The sequence below is a fragment of the Panthera uncia genome, assembly GCF_023721935.1.
Source record: "Panthera uncia isolate 11264 chromosome D3 unlocalized genomic scaffold, Puncia_PCG_1.0 HiC_scaffold_8, whole genome shotgun sequence".
Lineage (NCBI taxonomy): Eukaryota > Metazoa > Chordata > Mammalia > Carnivora > Felidae > Panthera > Panthera uncia.
The window spans coordinates 72075651-72102460 of record NW_026057586.1 but is presented as its reverse complement, the minus strand read 5'-3'; the positions used below and the strand labels follow the sequence as shown (position 1 = coordinate 72102460).

The following is a 26810-nucleotide window of genomic DNA, read 5'->3' as shown; positions in this document are numbered from 1 at the left end:
CATGTGACCCCCATCTGTCATCTGTCATCCATCATCTGTCATCTGTCAGCCCTTGGGAGCTGCAGGCAAGAACAGAAAACTAGGGCGATCAATACAGCTATTCTTTAGTCTGTTTGCTTGTGCTGTACTGGACAGTGCGTGGCTGGGCACCTCCTCCAGACCGCCAGCCCCAGGCCCAGAGTGGGGAGCAGCGACCTCTGTGGGACTTCCTTGGCCAAGGTTTCCCAATGAGTGAGTGTGTGGGCCTTCCCTCCCAGGCCCCCCTCAACTTAACTCCACCTTCTTTCTGCAGAATCAATTATTGATGAGGCCCCTACAGCTAGGGAGTCCCAGGGGGGTATCCTGGCTGTCATTTCCAGCTTTCACAGAGACAAGATGAGCTTGTTCCTGAAAGCATGGCCTGTGAGATGATCTAGGCTGTGGCTACCAGTGGTCGGAGGCCCAGAGCACCCTCAGGCCAGGGGGTGCCACCCACCTGTGGGGCACAAGGGAGCCCTGGGGCTGCTTTGTTTCCCAGACCACCCACCGTGTGTTCCTGAACAGAGTAGGGAGTAAGCAGAGCGAAGGGCCTGTAGACAGCAGGCTGGGGTGCAGGCTCAGACAGGTGGCTGGCTGGTGGTCCTGAATGCTGGGGAGGCGTCTGGATGTGGGGGTGGAGGCCAGGAAGGATCTGGGCTGCCTGGAAAGAGGCGGAGGCGGTGTGACAGCCACATTTCCCGTCTGCCGATCAACTTCCCTCAGGGGAAGGCCCGACATATGGGAGGTGACATTGGGAGCCACAGCAGATGGCAGAGGAGCCCAGGAGCTGCTGGGAGGGGGTCTCATATCAGGGCAGCGCCTGAAGTCCTGGGCTTCTTGGGCAACGGTGTACCCAGGCCCCCCCCCCCCCAGTCTTCAGGAGCCCTTTCTCCCCCAGAAGAGGAGGGTCCTCCCTAAGCTGCATGCTGCTTCTTCTGAAAGCTCCCCCCACCCCATGCCTTCTCTCGGTCCCTGCCCTGGGCTTCCTTGGTCGCCGTATCCCCCCTGTAGACTCTGAACTCCTTGTGAACCTGGTCCTTTCCCAGGTACGTTAATTCTCATCCGTGCGAATGTATGAACGTAAGTGACCCTCTGTCCATGTCTGTGTCCCAGTTACCTAGATCTTAGGTAACCTGAGGTCTCCCTGCTTAGGATGCCCTGGGTCTCTCTGGAGAATGAGGTTCATTTGGGGGTGGCTCCCATCTCACCTCTCAGCTGAAGTGAGAGTTGAATGGATCTTCAGTCTTTCCCCACCCACTCTAGTGGCCCAAAGCAGGGCTAGGGGAAGAGAGAGGCCAGCAGGTGCCCAGGACACAAGATTAGGGAGGTTGGGAGCAAGTGCCCCACTCTGAGTCACTGGGGAGTCTTTGTCACGTCACATGGCTGCAGGGCCTGGGGGAAGGCTGACCCAAACTGTGGAGGCTCAGGGAGCAGGGGGTGACAGAGGAAGGGATTGGTTAGCTCATTTCCTGGCTCTGCTGGGGACCCTGAGGAGGGCTGGGTGCAGTTGAGGACATGCGAATAAACCCCTTTTAGGGGTCACAACCCTGGGCAACAGGGCACTGGGACCACCTGACTGGGGGACCCATGTAAGGGACACAGCATCCCAAAGCTGAGGCTGCTTGGCAGGGAAACGGGGCTGAGGGACAAGCCATTTCTGAACCACTTGTGTTGTCCTGTTTCTGCCCCAGAAATTACAGCCAAGTCTTGAGGTGTTTGAAGAGAATGTCTTTGTCAGCTTGTCAAGTGATTCTGACAGAGGAGACTCTGAATCAACCGGTGGGAAACAACCAAGCACACAGTGGACAGCATGGGGAAAGTTTAATAAAGGGCCACGTACAGAGAGTGGGCACACACAACATACTGTGGTTGGTTCTAGCTCAGGAGCTAGCAACAGGACACCTTTATTGTCGCCCCCCCCCCCCAACCCTGGGGTCTGAAGGGGTGAGGGGAGGGAGCCATTGGAGAGCGCCAGCCCACTGTGACCGGGCTCCTCCGTCCCGTGACACTTTCTGTTGTGTGCCACAGCCCTGGTCCTAATGTGACCTGCCTGCCCCCCAAGATTGTGTCTAGTGGACCAAGCTGGGGACCCACACCACAGAAGGGCCAGCAAGTCCTCTTTGGGAATCCTGAGTGTGTGAAGCTACATCTATAAGATGGTCACTGAAGCACCTTCGGTAAAAGCTAAAACATGGACACAAACCAAATGTCTCCCTCAGGGGACAGGGCACTTGGGACTCTGGTCCATCACGGGAAGGAAAATGGCAGCTGCTAAAGAACAAGTAGGTTTGGTGTGTGGAGAGGGCTCCTGCAGGTTGACAAGAATGCAGGCTGCCAGGCAGCATGTGTGGTGGAAGCTCATTCTGGTTAAACAAACAAGCCCACAACCATGGTTGTGCTGCCCAGGAATAGTCTGGGAGGATTCCCACAGCCATTAACAATGCTTACTTCCAGGGACAGGAGGGGGACTTTTAGTCTATATACAAAGCTTTGTAGTGTCTTGTTTTGGCTTATCACAAGTGTGTACATAATTCCTTTGTGTGCTTTATATAAAGAAGTATTTTATAGCTATAAAAAAAAGACAGCTAAAATGTGAAGGGAGAATGAACAGAAAAAAGATGCCAGGTTCTTCCCCAACCAGCATTTGGCAGTTGCTATCAGCTGATGAACGCCACTGGGCACTTGCAGTGTGCCAGGCACTGTATAGGGTACTGTTCGGGGCACTGACCAGAACAGCTGTTTGCAAAATGCTCACCTGAGAAGCAGGTGGGAAGTGCCCAGATGTGCCCACCTGCTTGTGGCACGGGGTGGGCAGGGATGAGCAGGCACCCACCCAGGGCCGCGGAGTGTGGGGTGTGTGGGGGTAGTCAATAGCTCCCACAGAAGAGTAAGATGAGGGTATAGAGAGAGCGGGCACTCTGGGAAGGAGCTGGGGAAGGGGTGCCTGGGTTGTTCCTTCTGGTTCTGGATGTGCAGGACAGGGTGGTGTAGGTGAGGAGCCTGCTAGACTCTGGAGGGCCTCTGATATCCTCGAAAGATACGTGGATGCCACCACAAAGGTCCTGAGAGGCACACACCCAGCATTTTCTTGTTTTCCAGGCCCTTCCTGTGTAGGCCGGAGGGAGAGAGGGATGGCAGGGCAACCGTGGACACCAGCTCAGCAGTGTCTGGGTGACCATTGCTGGTAACAGCAGGGCAGTGCCATGCACATTGGATGTAGTAGGAATTTACCTCAGGGGCAGCTGGGAAGGCTTCTTCCCATAGCACAGCTAGGGAAACTCATTGTCCAGGTGGGCCAGAGGGGCATGAATAGCCTATTCTGCACATTCTCACCCACTGACCAATAGGACAGGATCCCAGGGATCAAACGTGAGCCAAAGATGACCCCTTGGCCAAAAGGGGCCTGAGAGACCATCTTGTCCATCCTCCTCCAGAGGGGCAAGGCTGCTGAGGGATCCCATAAGTCTGTGGCAGAGGGACAGTGGACAATGAAGCCTGGGGCTCCGAGGCCCAGAACTTCAAGTCCTGTTGAGAACAGAAAAGTCCCAAGCAGGGATGACAGGTGGATTTTCCCTCATATGCTGACTTTGACAAGTCCTGCTTGCCTGGACCACTTAGATGAGAAGGATTCTGAGGCCAACCCAGGAAAGCTGGGAGAGTGCCTACATGGGCAGCTGATGTGTGCCGAGGGTAAGAGATAGTGGGGCACAAGTGTCTCATATCTGTAGTCCTGAGGCCTCTCAAGGCCAGGTGAATCTAGAGGAGGGACTGGCCTTCCAGATGATCACCACAGTATACCCAGAACTGGGCAGTGAGAGGCTCCTGGGCAGCCAGAGCAGGTCTTTCCTGGCTCCTGACCTGCTAACGACAAGTGGCTGAGCTCTGGGGCTCAGCATGGTGCGTGGGCAGACACGGATGGCTTCCTATCACCCCTCCACGGTCATGGAAGGCACTGTCCATGCATGTGCAGGGAGTAGAGGCTTCGGATGCAGGCCCCAGCTAACAGCAACCCAGGCTGGAGGATGTCTTGCTCTCCTGGGTCTCGGGTGGACTCCCCTCCATTCCTGTAAGGTTGGAAAAAGTCACATGGCCTCAACTAAGCACCTGTAGCTGACACTGGGCAGCCTCCCTCCCCTGCCACTGGTACCCTCTGGTGACTCCACTGGTCCCAGCTGAGCTTGACCTCCTGGGCCTCTCAATCAAGGCCCTGATTACCTGGCACAGGCTGAGAGGCCTAGGATGTATTCTAGGTGGCGGAACAGCATGGGCAGAGACACAGACTAGAAGAGCCAAAGCCCGGACACATCCATGCAGCCAGGGATGCCCAGCCTGGCTCATGAGGAAGCTGCTGGAAGGGCAAGGAGAGCCAGGGAGGGAGTCTGAGCTGGCAGGCAGGGTCAGGGAGGCTGTGGGCCTGAGGTCCGAGTAATGGCAAAAAGGATAGCCCAGAGAGGACAGCACAGGGGGACGAGTTAAGGGAATGGGCTCTTGGGACAGGGGGATGGTGGACATAGATTTTAGGCTGCAAGCCTGCTCCCCAGTCCCCACCCTGCTGTCTGTACGCACGGATGAGGTCTCCGTCGCCGACCTGGAGCTGGGCACTGCTCCTCCTCTCCAAGTCCTGCAGAACCGACTGCTCGAATGCCAGGGCAGCTACACGGCTGAAGAACGCCTTCACATTCTCCCCTGTGGGCCCAAGAGACAGCCCTGACCCTGTCGCCTCTCCCCTCACCCACAGACGAATTTGTGAGCCAACAGGTGTGGGAGCCAGGGTAGCCCGCCTGTGGGGCTTCCTGAGGCGGCACAGTGCAAAGGATGGGGCGGGCTGGCCCGGCCTCCCACCTCAGGGGGCTCTGGGGCCCCCTGCCCTGGCAGCTCCCTCAAATCTGAGGCTTGGTTTCCCAGCATCTACTCTTCCAATTATTCGCCACTGAACATCTCCTGTGGGCCAGGCACTGGGATGTGTGGAGATCAGAGGGTGTCTGCTCTCTTGTCACTTTTGAGCACCTATCCAGTGAGCAGTTGTGAAGATTAATGTTCTGTCAACTTCCACATGGAGACTTTGTGTATCCTCCTCCAGGTGGAGGAGAGCACCCACCTGGGCACAGGGCTAGATTCCAACTCCTGACATGCACATGACCCTTGTGCAGCTAACAACCTATACAACTGCTCAGGGCAATCCTGCTTGGCCCATAGGAGAATTCTCAACGAATGTGCTGTTACTCTAAGAGGGTGGGTTCTCATAGGCACAGTGGATGTTGTCAGGAAGGGGCAGAGGGAACTGGGCATGGCCATTGCCACACTCTTATCTGTGTCAGGCTGGAAGTTGTGCTTCCACCCGTGGTGCCTATCCCACCATTACCTCACCAAGTCCCTGGCCAGATGTTTACCGCAGCCCCTCACCCAGGGCAAGGACTACAAGGCATAATGCCTGAGTCCCCAGAGCCACTGGGGCCTTCTATGAGCTATGCAATAACTGCACGTTATTTCATTTCATCCCTGGCAACAACCTGTGTTTTTAAAGTGTGTCCTTTGCTTCTCTGCATTTTCTAACTTTTCCACCATGAATACACATGGCTTTTATAATTTAAGACATGTTTTTTTTTAATATATGAAATTTATTGTCAAATTGGTTTCCATAAAAGACAACATGTTTTTACAGTAAAAACAAGATGAGATAGAAAGCATCACCCATTTCTCAGATGAGGACACTGAGGCTGAGAGATGTTAAGCATCTTGCCAGGGCTGAAGTAAACAGTGGCTCATGGGTGAAGGTGGCACAGGGACTGAGGGCTCACTGTGGCTGGGGCCCAGTGTGGCTGGAGGACAGATGGGTGGGATGTGGATGAGGGCCAGGGGGCCATGAGCAGTGTTGCAGTGTCTTTCACGATGACACCCGGGGAAGGGGTGGGAGCCCCCAGTTACTGGACCCTTCTATGTGCCAGGAGGTACCTCTTACCTGGCTACCTCAGGTGGGGGGTGGGCAGAATGGTACAGTGGTTACAGGTGAGGGCTATATTCCAATCCCAGCCCTGCCACTTCCTCCCTATGACCCTGGACATGACCCACAGGGATAAAATGGATCTGACTCAAGGAGGGAGGGGGTTGCATTACAGAACACAAGCATAGGGCCAGGTGTCGCTATTCCTGTTGCCCATGGGGGAGGGCTCCTAGTCTGCCTTTAGGGATGGGAGACTCCTCTCAAGCAATGGAAGGCCCTGCATCGTCACCAGCACAGCTGGCTGTGACTCAAGCATTCCACAGAGACACAGAAGGAAGCTCTGCATGCACTGTGGCAACTCACCTGTCTTAGCTGACACCGACCAGTACTCCGCCCGCATCTCGCTGGCCAGGCGCACAGCCTCCATTTCTGCCTGCTCACATGCAGCCCCTGACTGGGAGAAGCAGCCCTCCTGACCCAGCTTTCCAGGCCCTCCCTGTGGGGAGGCACTTCCTACTGGGCCTCCTCCCTCCCCATGTCACCCTGGGATGGTCAGCCTCAGTGCACAGGTGGGGGTACACATCCCCAGGGGTGAGACCCCAGTGATCCCTCAGACAAGACAAAACAGGAACAGGGAACTCAGGTGCCCCTAACTTTCAGCTCCTGGCCTCCAAATCCCCATCTAGGCATGTCAGCACCACCCTCCATTCTCCAAGCTTAGGCTGAAAGTGCATGCATTTTCCCGGGCGCCATCCTAAGCCTCTAGCTCTGGCATGCTCACCAGAAGGTCCTTCTTGGTTCCCACGAGGAACACGAAGCAGGAGCCTGGCTCGTTCTCCCTTAGCGCATCCTCCAGCCACTGCCTGGAATGCACAGAAGGAAGACAGGCTGAGGAGGGCATCCGTCTCCCTAGAGACGTCTGAAGAAGACCAGGGAATGGAGGGTGCAGACCTGGGTCCACCCGAGAGCTAGGAGCATTGAGCCTCCAGTTGCAGGGAGGGCACCTAGACCCAGCTGGCTGAGTGGGGCGCTGGTCCTGCCACCAGCTGGACTGAAGGTGGGTGGGGATGCAAAAGCACTTGTCAGGGGAGGTGAAGACCCTACCCTGGCAGCGCCCTCACCCTGTGTCAGCTTGGGTGAGTGCTGTCCTTTCATCAACTTAAACAATCACCCCAGCCTCCCTCACGGGGTTTGGGAGAAGCTGGATATGAATGCCCCAAGCCCAAGTGAGGTGAAAGGACTTTGGTCAATTCCCAATTCCCAGCAGAAGCAGATGGCCTCCCAGAATTGGTCATGTTACCAGGTCTCCTGACTGATCTCTACCCAAGACAGCAAATACTATCCCTTCAGACAGGACTGGATATACGTCATCTGTAGGACCCAGGGCAAAGTGAAAATGTGAGGCCCCTCCTCCAGCAATTATTAAAGCTTTCAAGATGGTGACAGCAGAGCATTAAAGCAAATGCAGGCTCAGGGCGCCTGGTGGGGCTCAGTCAATTAGACGTCCGACTTCAGCTCAGGTCATGCTTTCATGGTTTGTGAGTTCGAGCCCGCATCAGGCTCCCTGCTGTCAGTGCAGAGCCCACTCCAGAAACTCTGTCTCCCTCTCTCTCTGCCCTTCCTCCATGCACACTCTCAAAATAAATAAGCATTAAAAAAAAAAAAAAAAAAGAAAAGCAAAGGCAGGACCTTGTGAGTGCTGGCCCCAGTATGACTGGGCTGCCCGTGTATCCTGAACTGGCCCTGCCTTCAGCAGATGGATGCAAATTTTAAAGGATAATTTGGCAAGTGTGGACAGTAACTGTGGGCAGTCAGTTCTGACAAGTGAGCCTGGTCATGTGCACCCACCAATGGGGGCCCAGCTCGTGGGTGTTCCCAAACCCAAGAGGACCACAGGGGCCACAGAGTCCCAGACTTGCCTGGTGTGCTCCAGAGTCTGCACATCAGTGAGGTCAAAGGCTGTGATGATCACTGTACACACAGGGAGAAGCCAAGAGCAGGTCAGCAACAGGTGAGGCCAACATGGTGCGACCAGGAAGGGCTCCCCTCATGCAGCTCCCTGCTCCCCAGGAGAAACCCAGAGAGGAGCCTGGCTCCCACACAACTGCCAGAGTGGTCCCCCAGGCAGTCGGCTCTGGTCCCCACTGTGGGGGCTGGGGAAGAGACACTCCATAGCTGCCCCTTGGGACCTACCTACCCACCACCCTTTCCAACCCATATCCAGAGGTCCAGCCCCAGGGGTTATCCAGGGAGGCAAGATGAGCTCATGGGCTCCTGTGTTCAAACTTCTCTTCTGCCACTTACAGCTGAGGGAGCTCAGATGAGGGTTTTAACTGCTGAGAGCCTCAGTTTCCCCATCTGTGAAGTGGTGAGAATGATATCTCAGGCTCTCAGGGTTGCCATGAGGATTAAGCAAGAACAGCTATTTTACAAGCTCTTGATCTAGGGCCTGATGCAGGGATTTTGACCAATGGCAGCTATGGCTATGAGGACAATTAGCAACAACCAGCTTTAGGAAAACAATTTCTGAGGAGCAAGGTAGACAGAAAATTGGGAGATGCAGCCGCTGCCCCCTAGGTGCCTCTCCTCAATGGCTCCGCCCTGGACCCGTTTTGTCCAGGGTGTCCAGGAGCCCGTTGGGAGTCCTGAGGGAAGCCCCATGTGAAGGACATTCCAGAGTGGCCCTGGGGAAGTGAGCGGGGCTGGGCAGAACCTTCCTCTGCACCTTGGCTGAAGGTTGCAGGAGGCCGCCTGAGGCAGAAAAGAATGGAAATGAAGGAGGACACTGAGGACCTTGATGGGGGTGGGCCAGGGTGCAGTTCCCAGGGGTGTCCCGGTGCCTCACACCTCATCCTCAGGACGTGTCATGCCCCTGAGAAGACGTGCCAGTGCAGGAACTCCAACCCACAGCCAAAGTGCTTATGGTTTGTTTCCTGTTTTTGCTTTTCTCAAATCTCAAATGGAAACTTGTAATTTCTTTACACCAGTACTGAGTAGACATAACTGTGCCTCAAAACTTGAGCCTGGTTCTGGAGCCTGTGAGCGGTTCTCATGTCTCCCATTGAAACCCCTTCTTCCTGGGAAGCTGGGGTTGGACTGGGGAGCTTATGCTGCTGCCTACTGCCTGGGAGGCCTGCCCAGTGCCCGGGCCACCCCCACTACCCCCCATCCGCAGGTGCAGTCCTGTGGCCCTGCCACTCCTCCCCTCCAGCCTAGCCTCCCTGCACCTCCTCCAGGAGTCGACTATGCTCTTCTTTTCTTTTTAGGGGGTTTCTAGACATGCATCTCCCTCTCTGAGCATCCTTCTGAGCTGAAACTGTGGCTGAGACTCACAGGGAGCAGCCACCAGCACAGGGTCCCTGAAGGATGTGACTGCGGAGGCCAACCACCGGCCGGGTTGGCTGGAAGGCAGTTTCTTCATCCCAGAGGACTGGCCAGGAATTTTCTCAGTGGTCCTCGGAGGACAGATTTGGTGTCTGCGTGGAGGACCTGGACTTCTGTTATAAGCCCAGTGGGAGCCTCCTGCTGTATGTGGTTGAGGGCCCCACCATTGCCATCACCCAGATGCTCACCCTGGGCACCCCGGTAGTAGGCAGATGCAATGCACTTGAACTTCTCCTGCCCTGCTGTGTCCCAGCTGTGTGGTGGCAAAGACAGAAAGGGAAACAGAGAGGTGGCAGATTAAGCAATTGCAGTGGTCTGAGCCAGCAGGCTAGTGGGGCTGTGGGTGGGCAGGCCTGAGGGCTCGTCCCAGCTACCAGCCAGTAGTCCCCGCCCACCAATTCCTCATGATCTCTTCCTAAGGTGCCCCGTGGGGGAGCTTCCTGGCTGGATTCACCATGCCAGTGGAGGAGGGGGCATGGCCCAAGTAGTTCTACTGCCTGGATAAATGGAGTTGTAGCTTAGTCCCTTTGGACCATGCCATTAAAAAAGAGAGTATGTTCCCTGATATGCTTGCTCTGAAGATGTGGAAATCCACCTGCAGGGGAGGCCCTGTGAATGGGAATGGGGCTCCAGACTAGGCTGCCAGCTATGGATCTGCCCTTGCTCATGTGTGGCTGGGCCATGGCTTCAACATTCTGTACTGCAGCAGAGGGGATGTTCAGGTTCTGGGTGGGGGGGGGTGGGAGTATATAACAGGGACATGGTTTGCATCTCCTGGGTGACTCTGAGCTCTGGCTCTCTGGAGGGGCACAGCCCTGACTTTATGGAAAAGAATGCCACAATCGATTAATGATGTCTGCCATGAGCACACTATAGGAGAGAGGGACACCCATGCTGAGATCTACTTGCTCTTGTTTAGAAACAGGCAGGTGATCAATATGCAGGCCTAAGCCTGAAAATCCATTCCCTTTTAAAAATAATAGATCGGGGTGCCTGGGTGGCTCAGTTGGTTGAGCATCCGACTTCAGCTCGGGTCATGATCTCACAGTTCGTGGGTTCAAGCCCTGCACTAGGCTCTGTGCTGACAGCTCAGAGCCTGAAGCCTGCTTCGGATTCTGTGTGTGTGTGTCCCTGTCTGCCCCTCTCCTGCTCATGCTCTGTCTCACTCTGTCACTCAAAAATAAATAAATGTTAAAAAAATAAAATAAATAAATAGATCAGAATTTAACTCTTCAGCAAATGGAAAAGTAGACAAGCCATGAATAAGACCTCAAAAGCCTGAAATGTTTTCATGTGATTCAGCATGACGCAGAACATTTTGACTCTATTCTTTCATTAATTCATTCATATTGTCTTTCATTTCTGAAGATGACTCTGGATGGGAAGCTGGAGGGTGGCCTGGAGGTGGGGCCAGATGGATAGCTAGCAGTGGCCTCAATGTAGGACAATAAGAAGCCAAGCCAGGACAGTATCTGTTCTAGTTAGATGTGGCCAGTGGCCACAACGGGGAGCCCAGCACAGGCCATTCTCTGCACGGCTCCACCTAGGCTGCCCCATCAGCTCTGTGCTCCTCAGCTCTCCTGGCTCCGGAGCCCCTTGATCCCACAGTCCTGCATTTTCACAGCCTCTTCTGCTCTGGTCTGGCCCTGTACTCTCCCTTGTGCAAGATTCAGCAGTGCCACCTGTATCACTAGGACTGCACTGGGGCTGTCCTCAGGGAAGCAGACATTATCATGACAGAGTTAGGAGCTGAGGTCTATGAGAGGGTGACCTCCATCTTGATGACCATAGATTCCCCGGCTAAGCCCAAGCAGGGCATAGAGGATGGAGAAATGAAACCAGAGGAGCAGGGGTGAACCCCAGGGAGAGAGAAAAGAGAAGGGGACCAGGACAGAGGCAGTAGGCAAGAGGAGGTATAGGAGCAGCTGGGCAGAGAGCATAGAATGTGCCATGCAGGGCAGCTTGGAAGCGGGGAGGAAGCCACACAGGAGAGGGTAGGGCTGGTGACACAGAGAGGCCTGCAGTATCCTCCAGGTGCCAGAGGAGAAGGAAGGTAAGGTCCAGAGCTCTAGTGGGAAAGTGTGAGGCTGGGGAAAAGACTCTGGGCTGTTCTGAGGGAAACTGGAGGGAGAGGCTGAAGCCAGTGGGTCACTGAGAGGCAGAGACATGGGGTCTGGCAGGGAAGCAGACAGACACAGGGAGATGGAGCAGAGCGAGGGCAGGGGGTGGGGGTGGGGGTGGTACATCAGGCCTGAGGAAGGCACATGGACTAGGTGCCTTTTGGCTCCATTTTCCAGATGAGAACAGATGCTCACAGGCCTGAGGTGACTGGGATCACCAGGGGCCAGGCAGACCTGGACCCGGAGCCAGAACCTGAGGGGTGGGCATTAAGAGAGAATGAGGGTGAGTAGGCTCATTGGTCTGTGAGGCCTTTCCCAGGTCTGATGACCAATGTGAGACACCCATGGGGACTGAGGGAGTATACAGGGCCTCGGGGAACTGGAGAAGTCCAGTTTCACATAACTGTTCCTGTTTGTCCAGACAGGTCCTCACTGGGCACCACAGGGCACAGTCAACAAGGAGCTTACCAAGGCTTTCCCCAAGGGTCTCCTCCGCAAAGCCCACCCATGAGCCACACAGGAAATGCTGTGACATGATGGCGACTTACATTTGGAGGCTATAGGGAATCCCAGCAATCTCAAAGCGCTCGATTTCAAAGTCTACCCCGATGGTGGCCTTGTAGTCACGGTCAAAAACATTCTTGCAAAACCTGCGGGAGTTGAGGGAGTCATCAGAGAGGCTGTGTGTGGAAGCTTTGCTCACGACAGCCAAAGTCTGCAGGCAATGAAAAATTCACCCTGTAGGGAATATAAGGAGATGATGGTTCACAGGGATAGACCCTAGATGGAATGAGCTGCCAACAAGAGCTTTGTGGGGGTGGAGCAGCAGCCTGGAAGGCAAACACTGCAGGTCAGGGCCAATGAGGTATGAGCCCGTGGTCCCAGGGTATGGTGTCATGAATGCCAGGCTCCTGGGATGCTGCGCCCTCCTCCTGACCTGCCACTCCCTGGTTCCCTGTACCCCCTCTGGAGACATGGTTCCCATCAGCCAAGCAGTTTGGACTACGACAAAGTTATATGGGCCTCCCAGGCAAAAGTGTGACAACCGGTGCTGGGAGGTGTGGCGGCAGGCATACCTGTGGATGAGGCTGGTCTTGCCCACGTAGAGATCGCCAACGACAACCACCTTGGAGAGTCTGAGCCTGTGAGGGATATGGGTGTGTTGCTCTCAAGCTTGGCCACAGAGCATCTTCACACATATGGGCCCTTCCTTCCCTGAGCTCCCCACTCATGAACCACCCCTCAATCCTTGACAGGGGACAGGCCACCTGCTGAGACACTCTGGGATGTCTAGCCCCATCCCTGGTATTCAAAGGGGAGGGCAGGAGGGTCTGCATTTGTTCTGGGGACTCTGCCGTTTCTGGGGCCATACCCTTGTGCCACTGGGCCAAGCTCTGTCATGAGGATAAGAATTGGGCATGATGAGAGGCTGAGTCTTGGGCTGACGGGGTGGAGGGAGGAGTCCTAGGTGGTGTGATTTACAAGCTGGGGGTGCAGTAAGGAACCAGGAGCCACTGATGCAGACATAACACCCATGTGCAGGGAATACAGGCATGGGGGAAGAGAGCCCCTGCGTGCTCATACCCCCCCTGGGGCTGCATGGGCTCTTGCTCTTTGCAAGCAGGTGCTCCCTGACCAGGACACCATGGCCACCAACTGCCTTGGAGGTATCTGCAAGGTCCAGGCAGGCCCCAAGAGGTGAGGAGTGGACAGGAGTCGGACCAGGACACGGCACCAGGCTGTGGCTTGAGGCCAACCGGCTCTGAAGTTCTTGGGCTCCCCGGGGACCCTGCTCACTGAGAACAGCCACAGCCTCACCCTGTGTGTGTCCTGCACTCCCTGCGGCAGCATGCCTGGGACTCCTGGTGATACTTTAAGTTTCTGCAGCTCGCGCCACAGGAGCTCAATGGGGAAACATTTGACCAGGCACTCCCTCTGCTGGCAGACTGCGAGAAGGCACTTGTGTCACCTGGTGACCCGGTGTAGTTCCCCTGGTCATGTCCGAGAGTGCAGCAGCTGTGTCTTCTCTGCTCCCAGCTGGCTTCTAGTTCTGGAGCAGGGCGGCCCTGACTCCACTTCCCAGATGAAGGAGTAAAGGTACTGCTGAGGTACTGTGGGGGTACCCACTGTGCCTCAGTTTCTGCACGTCCCAGAGCTGTTGTTGAGGGTCAGAGAGGTCATCTGCGTGAAGCACCTTATAAGGTACCAGTACGTCCTAACTGGTGGCCAATGCTCTCAGCCCATGACCATGGCTGCTTTGGCTATTCTGACCTGAGCGCAGCCTCACCTTGTGCCACCTTGGGAGCCTCAGTGCTGGGTGTCCGCTGCCACCTCACTATACCGTGCGACACCTGTGAGCTCAGCGGACTGCCTGAGCAGACTGTGAGCTCCTCAGGAGGAGAGGCAGAAGCAGGCCCTGGTCCCTGTGTGCCAAGAGGAGTAACTGCTAACTCCCTGTGCTGGCAGAGCTGGCTGCTGCCAAGGCAGGAACGAGGCGGTGCCAGGCGCTACAGGAATGAGGTGGTACCAGGTGCTGCCGAGGAGGGAACAGGACAGACACGGCCCATGCCCTCACAGGCTAGGTCTCGTGAGGAATCCAGATAGGCAAACTCGGAATTCTGTGAGCTAAGTCCTTGGGACCCAGAAGCACACAGGAGGGGCACCCCACCCAGCCCAGGCTGGGGAGCAGGGGTGATGGGGGACTCCCCTGACACTAGACTGTGAGCTGAAAGAGTAGGAAAGACATTCCAGACAGAGCAAGCAGACATACATGGAGAGAGACCTCAGGCTGAAAAGTCATGGCGTGACTTACTGAGAAAAGGGAAAGTCGTTCTCTATGGCAGAGGTGGGTCAAGCAAAGCCAGATCAAAATCCCCATCAGCTCCAGGCCTGTACTGGGCTGCACAGGTGTCATCTCTGTGTTTCATTTGTTCGTTCATACATTTATCCATGCATTCATTCCTTCTTGCCACCTCCCCACACATCCTGCACCCCCTGGCATGTGGGGTCACTCACCCGACGGTCCCCGTGTTCCTGCTCTGGCAGGTGCTGCTGACCTGCCCGTGAAAGTGCTCCTTGAGCTGCAGGCAGGCGTCAGGGGTGTACCACTGGAGAAAGACAGACAAACAGGTGGGCACTGTACCCTGTGAAGCCACGGCTCCATCACCAAGCAGGGCAGCGAGGTGGTGACTTGTTTCCCAGCATTCTCTCCCGCCCCAGCCTTGAAGCTCCAGCTTCATTAGCTTTCTCTGATCCCTCTGTCACATCTGTCTTCTATCCCATCAGTGGCCCTGAGGCTCCAGGGTCTTGTGAGTCCTGAGGAGCAACAGCAGAGGCCAGGCCAGACCAAAGGACCCAGGTGGTGACTTGGAGAGCTGGGTCTAGCCTGGGGCAGCTGTGCCTTTGCTGTGGGCATGTGGCAGATCTCTGTCCTCTCGGGGCCCCTCAGGGTGAGATGAGGGGTGGGCTATGAGGGCCCTTTTAGCCTCCAAGGTCCTTCCATACTTTCTGCAGATCTTGGGTGCCATTTTTCTTTAAAAATATGCATATGTGCACATGGGAAATGTCCTGGAGGGCTCTTTTCATCTTCCACATTTCTTGGAAGGCAAAACTGGGCTATGGTTTAAGAGTACGATCTCTCTTAAACAGGAAGAGGAGGACCTGTGTCCACTCTTAGCTGCTGTGTGATCCCAGACAGCTGTCTAATGTCTCTGAACTTTAATTTCCCCATCTGTTAAGACTTCAGAAGCCTGGAGGCATAGAATGAAATCATGTTGTAAAGCCATCAGGGCAGACCCAGCCTGGCACATATTAAGTGCTCAGCAAATGTTCACAGCTATTAAGAGGTCATGACACATGTTGAGTGCACTTTTGTTTTATAATTGGAAAAGACGGTATTAAACAAGCTGAAGGTGACTGTTATGTTTTACTCTCAGATTGGCGGAGGCTAAGGATAGAACATGGTAAGGACACGGGGAGAAGGGCATCGTTGGAAGCTGTTGGTGTTCTCTGCTATGATATGGTAGTAGTCCCCCGGGCCGCCCTCTGTGTCCTTCAGAGGGGCACTGCTTGGACCCACAGCTCCCCTATGGCAAGAGCTCCACCTCCTCCCTTAGCCCTAGTATTTCTTCTGCGTTCCCAGGCACTGAGATGGGCTCTTCCCTGGCCCATGTGCCCCCACAGCTCCATGTGGGACAGAGGAAGCAGGGACAGTGGAAGGAGCTTTACAAAAGGGTAAGTCACAACATCTCAGTAGGCCCGTTTCCTCATCAGTAAAGTGGGGATACTCATAACAGCAGCTCTTCATATGGTCGTTGAAGGATCAAAGGGGTAATGCAGGTGAACAGCTTAGCCCCGTGGCCCACATTCATGTGGAACAGTGTCAGCTACTTTAGGAGAAAGCTGGCTGCTTTTTCTTGTCGACTTCCATGTCGGCTTCAAAACAGGGGCCAGCCTGGCCAAAGTGGTCATTAGAGGAATCCCACCATTTTGGATGCACTGAAGAAATGTAATAAGGAAGACTGGGCAGGAAGCGTGGGCTGATTTTGGATACAGGGAAACTGAGGCACAGAGTAACAGGAGTTACTGACCATGAATTTCTCAGGTGTGAAATGGTGTGGCCCTGGGATACAAGATGAAATGCCACAGATGGGAGTGGGGAGAATATTACCCTCTGTGAAAACACGATGGATGCCCCAGGGTAGGGGAAGGTTGGAGCTCTGGAGTCAGACCCACATCAAGTCCTGGCTCTGCCACACCCAGCTGTGTGATGCCAGGCAGCTCTCCCTACTTCTCTGAACCTTGTTGGTCTTCTCTGTAAACGGGGTCCTCTGTCCCTGAACTGTTTTGTGCCCATCACACTTCCCTTCCTTTTGCCTCATGAAACATCTGTGTCCATCATCCCTGGTTACCACTGTCAAGCTTTCTAGGGAAGCAATTGCCTGGGCTTCTGTTGAGATGGAAAATTCTGGGGGAATTGTCCACAGATCTGAGGCACCACAGCTTTCTCTGTGGGTGTGTAGAGGAAGAAAAGGTGAGAAGATATGGTTGCAGACCCAAGTTACCCAAAGTCCTACAGCCATCTCCTTCCTCCTTAACAGTCTGGGCACAGAACTCAAGAAAAGAGGTCACTCTACAGAGAGGATTTTTCCCTCCATGCCTGTCCCAAGTCACATGGAGGCAACCACTGACAGCAGCATCTCATGTGTCCTTCCAGAGGTATTTTTGGCATGTACAAACACATACATTTGTTTTCTCCCCTCTCCTTTTTTCCACCCATGGAAGTACACTACACACTGTTCCCTTCCTTGCATTTTACTTAATTGACTTTAGCCATTACTGCACATCAGCTCCTGAAGGGAAGGAAGCCTCATTCTTCCTCACGTCTGTTAGGAAGTAGCATTTTGCTGTTGAAGCAGCCCCCTCTGGAGGACATTTACATTGTGTCTGACCTGTTTTACAAATTGCTTCAATGCCTGGCCTTGAATGGCTGGATCAGAAGGCAGGGGCAGCACAAAGGTGGGAAATACTGTCTCACTGCCCTCTATAGGGGTTGTACTGATTTGCATCCCCTGATGCAATTAACACTGGATTTTAATACACATGGCAGAGAGCTGTGGGTTTTCAGCAGGAACCAAGCCGAATGGTAAAGAGGGACACCCCCGGATTTGGTTTCAGGAAACTAGAATACTATTTTGATAACAGTAGTAATAATGAGAAAGGCAGAAATACCCACAACGCAGGTAAGGGAGCTCCCATTTACCAAGAGCCAGGCACCCAGTGTGAGAGGAGTTATCCTTATGTATCAGCAGCTGAGAGGTTGAGTGACGTGCCCACAGTCACACAGTTAAATGACAGAGTCAGGATTCACACCCAGGACTGTCTGACAGCAAAGTCTGTGCCTTTAACCTCCATGCCACCCTGTCTCCTGGTGTCACCCTTAACTTGCTGGTCCACTTTGGGAGAGTCAACACCAAATCTCCCTGCTTCTCTAAACTCTGGTAAGTTCCCAGGGTCTGTTAGTGAGGGACTGATCTCCTAGGCTCCTGTGCTTTGTTTCCAGTGATGAATGCAGGTGGGGAAATGTGGATTTGGACATGAAACACACATAAAGGGCTGGCTTAATGACTCTCTACCTTAGGGAAGCTGGTGATGATGCGGTCCCGGCTCACAGGTGGCCCCAAAGGCGTCAGGGAGGACCTCATCCTTCCAGAATGTCCTGTGGACCCAACCAGGGGAGAGTTAGGGAGCTGTGCAAAACCCTGGGGACTCAGCCTCAAGTTTATGTTTAACTTCTCAGCAGCTTTAAACATTGATCCTGGCTTCCTTCTCAGTCAGGGATACTGGCCAGAGGTCATCTCTTTCCATCTGCAGACAGTATGGTTGGGGTGGGGGTGGAGGGAACCAGGCTTTCCTAGTCCTGCCTGGGAGTCAGGAAGACCTGGGTCTCCTTCTGCCAGGTATCCAACCAGGAGAGGCTGCTCTCTGAACTTATCACTGGGGTGCGAGTGAGGCATTGCACAAACGCTGAGCTGTGCATCATGGCCCAGGTGGAAGTGGAATTGCGGTGGTGAGGGGTGGTCCCTTGCTCCTAGTCTCTAAGGGATTAAGGTTTGGGTGGTGGTGGGGGGCTTAGGTTACAGCCCACAGGCGTTTCCCTGTACCCCCTCACCATGCCCAGCACCTGGCCCCTCAGGCCTATTCAACAGTCCTGCATCTTCTGTCTTCCCCCTTTCCCCACGAGGGTGGCCTTGGCCGAGGCCTTAACCAGGCCTATCGTCCTCCCGGATCTAATCTGACTCTCCTTCAGGACCAACACGGGCCTGGCCCGAGGTGGGCGCTCAGGGAATGAGGCCCCGGGGCTGCAGGCCTCGGCTTTCAGGTTACCTCGGTGAGAGGTGGGCGGGGGCGCGGAGCCCTCCCAAATAGGGCCTCCGGGACAAGCCCATACGGGGGCGAACGAGGTTGGGGCAAGGGTATGGCGGACTCACCCACGGAGGTTGCGAAGGCTCCAGAAGCTTGGTGACCTGGTCAGGCTGGGCCCCGGGCAGCGATCACCATGACAACGAGCACCACGCGAGACCCGCCGGCTTCTGACGAATCCAGGGCGTCGGGGACGGGGTCTGGGCGGGGCTCACAGCGGAAAGAGTCCCACACGCAGATAGCGCAGTCGGTCACCGTAGCAACCGTAGCCTCTTGGGGAACGGCGGAACCCTACAGGACACTGCACAGGCGCCTGCGATCACCTTGGTAACAAGGGCCGGAACTGGCAGGCAGGCTGTGGGAGGGGGGCAGGGCGGGTCCAGGGGCGGGGCCGAGGCCCTAGGGGTGGGGCTGAGCGTGGAGAGACTCGCGCACCCGCCTCCCTGGGATAGGTGGTGGCTCAAAGGAACGGATAGAGATTATGTGAAGTATTTAAATATTTATTTTCAGAATATTAAATATGATTTTTTATGGTTATCTAAATTTTTTATGTTTTTCTTTATATATTGGTATGAAGGGATCTCCAAGATCCCTTGACTTCTTGTTCTCACAACCCATATCTGACTTATCGGTACATCCAGTAGGTTCTACCCTGAAAATTTGTCCAGTATCCTCTTACTCTCTTCCACTTCCACTAGTATTGCTCATGTCCCAGCCATTATCTTCTCTCCCTGCAGCTGGTCGCCTTGCCTTCACCCTTGCCCCTGACCTATTCCCAGCTCAGCAACCCCAGGGATCCTCCGGTTAAAACAGATCAGATCATGGCAATCTTCCAATGCCTCCTCATCTCTTCAGAGTAATAAAGTCTTTACAATGGTCCAAGAGGCTTCACCTAATTTTCTCTGGCCTTATTTCCTCTCTTATCTTCTTCTTCTTCTTCTTCTTCTTCTTCTTCTTCTTCAATTTATTTTATTTTAGGCACACCTGGGTGGCTCAGTCAGTTAAGCCACCGACTTCAGTTCAGGTCATGATCTCATGGTTCATGGGTTGGAGCCCCATGTGGGGCTCTGTGCTGACAGCTCAGAGCCTGGAGCCTACTTGGGATTCTGTGCCTCCCTCTCTCTATGCCCCTCACCTGCTCATGCCTTGTCTCTCTCTGTCTCTCAAAAATGAATAGATGTTAAAAATTGTTTTAATAAAATAATTTTTTATTAAATTTTTTTTTTTTAATTTTAGAGAGAGAGAGCACATCGGGGAGAGAGGCAGAGGGAGAGAGAGAGAGAATTTTAAGCAGGTGCCACTCGGAGCCCGATGTGAGGCTTGATCCCATGACCCTGGGATCATGACCTGGGCTGAAATCAAGTGTCAGATGCTCAACCAACTGAGTCACCCAGGAGACCCTCCTCTCTTATCTTCTACTGTTTACTCCCCAACCCCCCATCCCACACAGGCTCCACTGGCCTTGTTGCTGTTCCTGCAATGCACCAGGCACTGGGGTATTTGCACACTGGCTGTTCCCTAGGTCTGGAATGCTCTTTCCCCGGATATTCACATTGCTCCCCTTCTTCAGCTTCTTCAAGTTTGCTCAGATAACACCTCTAGATGAGGCCTCCCCAAAGCAGCCTATTTACAATGGCAGCATTCTCCCAACCCCTTAATTCTGCTCTGTTTCCCCCAAGCACTTACCATTTTCTAACATATTATATAATTTATTGTTAATGTTGATTGCCTATCTCCCTCCACTGGCAGCAGTGAGAGCAGGGGTGTTTGTTTATTTCATCCATGTATTGCATTGGCTAAACAGTGTGCCTGGACAGAGCAGACATTTAGTGAGTGTTAAGTGAGTAAATGAATATTAAATTAAAAAAAAAAAAGAAGGTGGAGAACACTGTTTGAATCATATTTACTTGTATAAGTTTAGCTGAGCTGTGGAAAGCTACCAGTGGTTGTTACAAGTGAAGACAACCAGTTGCCTGGGGGCTGAGAAAGGAGGGAGACATTTTACTTTCATACTTTCTAGATTTTCCTCTATGTGCATATATTGCCTATTCAATAAATAACTCAAATGAAAATAAACAATTTGGGACACAGAGAATAAATAAGATCCCCCATCTCTGGCCCTGCAAAGTCAGACTTGATTATTTTGGTGTGTTTCCCTCCTTCAAGTCTTTCCCCCAGACACCTCCTCTCTGCAATCAGGGCATAAGAACTCTTGCTGTAGCATTGGCATTTAATTGGAGTCCAGCCCCCTGCAGTGGCCTACCATTTATTGACCTTAATCTGCATAGTTCTGAATCTAATGATGCCTGAATATCATATGGCTGGCTTCTGGAGCTCATTTTATAATTAATTTCTGTAATTAATGGCTGTTTATAAGCTGACCTGAGTCACTGAGCTCCTGTAAGCTAATTTCTGTTTGAAGAGTGAGGCATGTGGGCTAGATGGCCTCCAGAGGCACTTGTAAGACTGTGTAATCACAAAATGAGAGAGTAGTTAGCTTTGGAGAGGAGGATGGGGTATGTGATAGGGAAAGAGGATGCAGGCGTTGATAATGTCTGGTGGTGAATTCATAGATCGTTGTTACATTTTTATGCTTCATAAATTAACATATATATAGCGTAATGTTATGTGTATCTTTAAGAACACAACAAAAAAGAGATTGAAAAATAATAAAATACAAGGATAATTAAAAAAAAAAAAAACAGGGGCGCCTGGGTGGCTCAGTCGGTTAAGCGGCCGACTTCAGCTCAGGTCATGATCTCGCGGTCCGTGAGTTAGAGCCCCGCGTCGGGCTCTGTGCTGACAGCTCAGAGCCTGGAGCCTGTTTCAGACTCTGTGTCTCCCTCTCTCTGACCCTCCCCCATTCATGCTCTGTCTCTCTCTGTCTCAAAAGTAAATAAACATTAAAAAAAAAAATTAAAAAAAAAAGAAAAAGACTCCAGGGGCGCCTGGGTGGCTCAGTCGGTTGAGTGTCCAACTTGGGCTCAGGTCATGATCTCATAGTTCATGAGTTCGAGCCCCATGTGGGGCTCTGTGCTGACAGCTCAGAGCCTGGAGCCTACTTCAGATTCTGTCTCTTTCTCTCTCTCTCTCTCTCTCTCTCTCTGCCCCTCCCCTGCTCACACTCTGTCTCTCTCTCTCTCAAAAATAAATGAACATTAGCAAAAAAACTTTTAAAAAAAGAGACTCTGTAACCAGATTCTGAGAGGCCTAGGGTACCCAGTTTTGAGAATCTACTTGATTTAGCTTCCTGATTTCACAGATAAGGAATCTTAGACTCAAAAAATCAAAAGAATTTGCCTAGTGAGTTAGAACTATAATTGGAACCCAGATTTTCTGAACTCCTAGCCCAGTGCTCTCTACACCACCTTCCTAAAAAAGCTAAGAGGCTCTGGCTTAGAGAGATCTTTTATGATTAGGTCCTTGGAAGGACAGCAGTAGGGGGCAGATCTCCACATCACCATATGGGATCCTTGGCCACAACAGATTAAGTCGTGGTTAGTTATATTCATTTCAAAGCTAAATGTGCTGGAGGCTGATGCTTGGTGCCTTTGTTAAATTTCAGTGCTGAAGACTCAGGCTTAGGGGGTGGACTTATGTGAGTTGCTCTACCTCCTCCTATGCCTCAGTTTACCCAGCTATAAAATGGACCTGACCCTGTACTATAAGGGTTTGTGGTGAGGATCACACAAGATGGTGAAGGTGCTTTGTAGATTATAAATCTTGATTCAAGCCCATTAACCATTCATTTATTCTACATTTACTGAAAGCCTTCTAGTATATTCCTGGCACTGGAAAGACAAGTAAACAGGATTGACATGGTCTCTACCCTCAGGGAAGTTGGAGTCTGCAGGAGGAAAAGGAAATAAGTAGAGAATTAGAGGAGAAAGTTTGCCAATGGGATAATTAAGCTGTGGGAACATTTACTAATTTGGAACTGGGGAGAGGATAGGCTTCATGGAGGAAGTGTATACCAAGCTGTGTCCTGAAGGACAAAGAGGTGGTCAGTGTTACAAGTAGCTCAGGCTGCAGAAAAGAGTTGACCATTTGGGAAATTAGAATCCAGCATGACTGAAGGAGGCCCATGACCCCGGGCCTTAAGTGGCAGGCTAGGAGTTTGGAATCTATCCTGAGACCAGTGGGGAGCCACAGGAGGGTTTTATGCAGGTGATGGCTGGGTCTGGCTTGCTTTCAAGAACAATTACTCCAGCCAGTAATGTGTTGCATCCACTTCAGGAGCCTATCTGTGTCATTACCAGGTAGTCGGCAAGTAGATAAGGAACATGGGCCAGGGCTAGACGGTCCCGGGATCAGGCCTGTGTGGTTTGAAGGAAGGTACTGAACCTCTCCGAAGTTTCTGTCTGTGAACTGGAGTTTGCTCTGAGGATTAAAGGCATGCAATGCTCAATTCAGAGCGTACAATCGCTTCCTTTCCCTTCCCTTCCTTTTTGTACCATGAACAAAACTGAGCTGCCTTTGTTCTTCACAGTAACCCTGTAAAGTATCTTTATCCCCATTTCACAGCTTGTCCCAGCCCGGGGCCGTTCGCGCCTGCGCGTTGGGCACTGAGGACGCCACGGGGGTAGCTTGGCAACCTGGTCGCCTGGCAACGGCGTGCGCTTCCGGGACCACGCGCTGAGGCAGGTGAGCCAGCGGCCGCCAAAGGGAACAGGGGGTCCCCAGACCCATCCAGTAGGGTTCACATTGGGCTCATGTTCTCTTATCCCAAGGTTCTCTCACCTGGCTGGACTCCCTAACCCATGCTCCTTAGAGGAGGGCAGGCCCCTGTCCCCAGCACCCATTGTTCCTTGCCGGGGGAGTCCAGAAATGGCCACGTTCCTTCCATCTAGGCCCCTTCCCCTCTTTCCCTGTGGTTTGGTGCCCAGAATCAGAGTCTGGCTCATCTCTTTTACGGGAGTTGACCATTCCTACTGGAGTTAACTGTCACTGCGACTAATCGCAGTAACCACCACCACTATAATAGTAACCCCAGAGGACATATCCCGAGCCTGGTGTGCCAGGCCCACGAGTAGCAGTTCATATGACAACTCCAGTAGGGAAGGAGGTGCTATTATCACCTCTCTTCTGCAGCTGTAGAAAGACACAGACAGACATAACTTGTCAAGGGCCACCTATGGCCTAAGTCTGAAGTCTGTTCTTAACTACAGCTGAAACTTTGAACTACCTAGGGCTTAGGAGTGCCAACGCTACCCTTTTCTCACAGTCAAAAACCCATGTATAACTTCTGACTCCCTCCTTAACTACTAGTATGCCCACTGTTGACCAGAAGCCTTAGCAATAACATAAAGTCAATTAACATGTATGTTATATTATATTTATTATATATTATATTCTTACAATAAAGGAAGCTGGAGGAAAGGAAATGTTATTAAGAAAAGCGTAAGGGGGGGGTGCCTGGGTGGCTAATTCGGTTAAGCATCCGACTCTTGATTTCTGCTCAGGTCATGATCTCATAGTTCATGAGATTGAGCCTCATGTTGGGCTCTGCAGTGCGGAACCTGCTTGGGATTCTCTCTCTCCCCCTCTCTCTTGCTCTCAAAGTAAATAAACATTTTTTAAAAAAGAAAAGCAAAGGGGCACCTGGATAGCTCAGTCGGATGCTTTACCAATCTGAGCTCCGGTCATAATCTCACGGTTGGTGAGTTCCTGACCCGTTTTGGGCTCCACACTGACAATGAGGAGTCTGCTTGGAATTCTCTCTCTCTTCCCCTCTCTCTGCCTCTCCCCAACTTGTGTGCGCAGGTGCATGCTCACTCTCTTTCAAAATAAATGAACTAAAAAAAAAAAAAAAGAAAGCATAAGGGAGGGAAAATACATTATATAAAAAGTATTTATGCAAAAGTGTATTATGTAAAAAAGTACTATATTATAAAAAATCCACGTGTAAGTGGACCCGTGAAGTTCAAACCTGTGTTGTTCAAGGGTCAGCTGTACTAGCCACACTGCTTATAGTCGCTCAAAGTATGTATGTGTGTAATAAAAATAAATCACACTTTAACCTTAATTCCTTTTTTGTGGATGTGTCAGGAGCATCTGGATATGGGTCCCTGATGGATGAATGAAGTAGACCTGGATTTGAACATTGGCTACTGGCCTTATCAGTTCCATGACCTGAAGCAAACTCCCAACCTTAAGCCTCAACTACTTCCTTTGTAAAATTGGGATAATGCAAGTCCCCTCCTTCTGGAGTAGTTGAGTTAGATACTAGATATTGCTGGCAGAAGATAACTACTACACGTGGTGACCATATTAATGTTTGCTTTTTTGGTTTGTTTTGTGTCTTTGGTGCCTTTACAGGCCCCAGCCTATAAAGTACTGGTGGTTTCCTCTGTCATTATGGGTGGGAGAACCCTGGAGTTTGCAGTGTGGGCTACTATTTACCTTTACTGTGACCTTGAGCAGATTCCTTCATTGTTCTCAGCCTCAGTTTGCTCATCTGTAAAATGGAAGCAAAAATATCCCCCCGGCTGCCCTTACAGTTTTGAGAATCAAATGAGAAGTAGCTTCTAAATCACAGTAGTAGTAACAACAACTTTTTGGATTCTCTCAATCAGTGGTTTCTGCAGAGCTTTGTTTTGGAAGCTAGAGAGTTGCCCTCTGCAGGTGTGGAAAGATGGCCCATGCCCGGATCTCCATGTACCTGTCCCCCGACATCAACCCCACCCAGGCTGCCATTGCCTATGGCTGTCGGGCCCTGCCCAAGCTGAACGAGGAGCTGCAGTCAGAGGACCTGCTGACGAGGCAGAAAGCCCTCATGGCTCTGTGCGACCTTATGCACGACCCTGAGCATGTCTACGTGGCCATTGACACAGGTGAGAGTGTCACAGCCCAGGTAACCATGACTAGGATGGACGGACAGTGGCTCAAGGTGGGAGGTGCTGCGGCGACCTGGCCCCTTTACCGCATCCCTCCTGGCTGGTCGGTCAGTCCCTGCCCAGACACCACTCGTGTCCCACCCAGAGCCACAAATCAGCCCCCTCTGCTATGGCTCAACCAGGTGGCCACAAATCCACCAAACAGTTCTGTTTATGTATCTAATTCACAAAGCTGTCACAAAAGATAGGCACACACCTTATGAAAACCACACGTATATCTGGGAGCTCTATGTCCCTTGTGTCCCACTCTTCTAATTCTCAAAATAAGACTTGAGGTGACTTTCATGGCATGGTCACACCTTTCTCAGATCAGGCACATGATGGATGAACTGCTTCTTCTCCCTCCAGCCTTAGTGGAAGGGCTAGTTAATTCCAGCTTTGCCTGAGGTTCCTAGAACCAGGGCCCAGGACACTGGGTGGAGCTTCAGTAATAAGGGTTGCTATTTAATAAGCCTGACCCTGGGCCGGCATCACCCCAGTGCAGAGCCTGTGTTGTCTTAATCCTAATAGCACCTGCTTTGGGAGGGAAGATTAGAAAACTGACAGATAAAAATCAGAGACTCAGAGGAGGGGAATGAGGCTAGGGTTGCCAGATAAATAAATAAAGCAGGATTTTTATTTGTTCAACCTGGCATCTCTAGGTGTAACCTATTCACAGGTAGGACTACTTTGGGCCTGGAATGAGAATTTGACCCCTCAGTCTCTCTAAAGGCAAAGGCCATTTTCTTAATCCTGCAGTAGACTGTGAGAGGAGGCATTGGTGGGAAGCCTGCAGGGCTTTAGATAAAACGCCCCCCCCCCCCACCATGTGAGCCTTTGTAGCACACAGAGACCCCTTTGGTGACTCTGAAATATTTTGTAACTGACATGATTCCCTGAGGCCTGAAAGCAGCAGAGCCTCTGGTAGTCTCTTGCTGCCCAACGTTGGCTCACCTGTTGACTGCTAGGTTCATTGATTTCTGAGAATGGTAAATGTTCAAAGGTTTTTGTGCCTTGCAGGCTGCCTGGAGAGCCTGAAAGCTTTGCTGAAGGATAACAATGACATGGTGCGGATAAAGACCACTGAGGTGCTCTACATCATGGCGACCCATAATGTGGGCAGGTGGGCAGCTGTCTCTGGAAACGAATGTCATGCTTTGGAGCCACATCACTCCCCTGGGTGGCATGCCCTTGGATGACCTTGAGCACTCTGAATTTTGGTTTATCAGTTTGTGTGTATCCGGGGGAGGGAGGGGGTGCTTTCCCATATCAGTTCAGTTCACCCTCTTGACCTGGGATCACTAGGTTTACCTGGTATTGAAAACAGAACCAAGGGGCCCCTGGGTGGCTCAGTCAGTTAAGCATCTGACTCTTAACTTCGGCTCAGGTCATGATCTTGTGGTTGTGAGATTGAGCCCCACATCAGGCTCTCTGTGCTGGGTGTGAAGCCTGCTTAAGATTCTCTCTCCCTCTGCTGCTCCCCTGCTCGCTCGTGTGCTCTCTCAGAAAGAAAGAAAGAAAGAAAGAAAGAAAGAAAGAAAGAAAGAAAGA

General features: G+C 52.3%; 2 protein-coding genes across 3 annotated transcripts in view; one reads left to right on the top strand and one right to left on the bottom strand.

Moving 5' to 3' along the window:
* Nucleotides 1-1824: 1824 nt before the first annotated feature.
* RAB36 (RAB36, member RAS oncogene family) lies at nt 1825-18736 on the bottom strand. Of its 2 annotated transcripts, none has more exons than XM_049619110.1 (10): nt 17598-18736; nt 14479-14570; nt 12540-12605; nt 12012-12113; nt 9532-9596; nt 7875-7930; nt 6741-6818; nt 6343-6413; nt 4585-4704; nt 1825-4082 (listed from the first exon to the last, which is right to left on the bottom strand). In XM_049619110.1, the coding sequence occupies exons 1-10, from the start codon at nt 17772-17774 to the stop codon at nt 3959-3961; spliced, it is 951 nt and encodes a 316-aa protein (XP_049475067.1). In that variant the 5' UTR covers nt 17775-18736; the 3' UTR covers nt 1825-3958. The 2 variants fall into 2 exon arrangements, with proteins under 2 accessions (XP_049475067.1, XP_049475068.1); XM_049619111.1 differs by having other exon boundaries at nt 4018-4082; nt 6323-6413.
* Nucleotides 18737-22746: 4010 nt separating this feature from the next.
* Nucleotides 22747-26810, top strand: part of RSPH14 (radial spoke head 14 homolog) — a 79792-nt gene continuing 75728 nt past the window's right edge. The window contains exons 1-3 of the mRNA XM_049619094.1: nt 22747-23028; nt 24960-25217; nt 26280-26382. Of these exons, the coding sequence (XP_049475051.1) occupies nt 25019-25217; nt 26280-26382 (302 nt within the window). The 5' untranslated portion in view covers nt 22747-23028; nt 24960-25018. The remainder of the gene's footprint in view (nt 23029-24959; nt 25218-26279; nt 26383-26810) is intronic.

Bases quoted from the DNA above. Each gene is read 5' to 3' on its own strand.
- RAB36 (XM_049619110.1), bottom strand. From the start codon at position 17,774: ATGTTTAAAGCTGCTGAGAAGTTAAACATAAACTTGAGGCTGAGTCCC. The intron at 12,114-12,539 runs GTATGCCTGCCG...CAACTCCCGCAG, and splicing joins AAGACCAGCCTCATCCACAG to GTTTTGCAAGAATGTTTTTG. The intron at 4,083-4,584 runs GTGCGTACAGAC...CCAACCTTACAG, and splicing joins CGGCGACGGAGACCTCATCC to GAATGGAGGGGAGTCCACCC.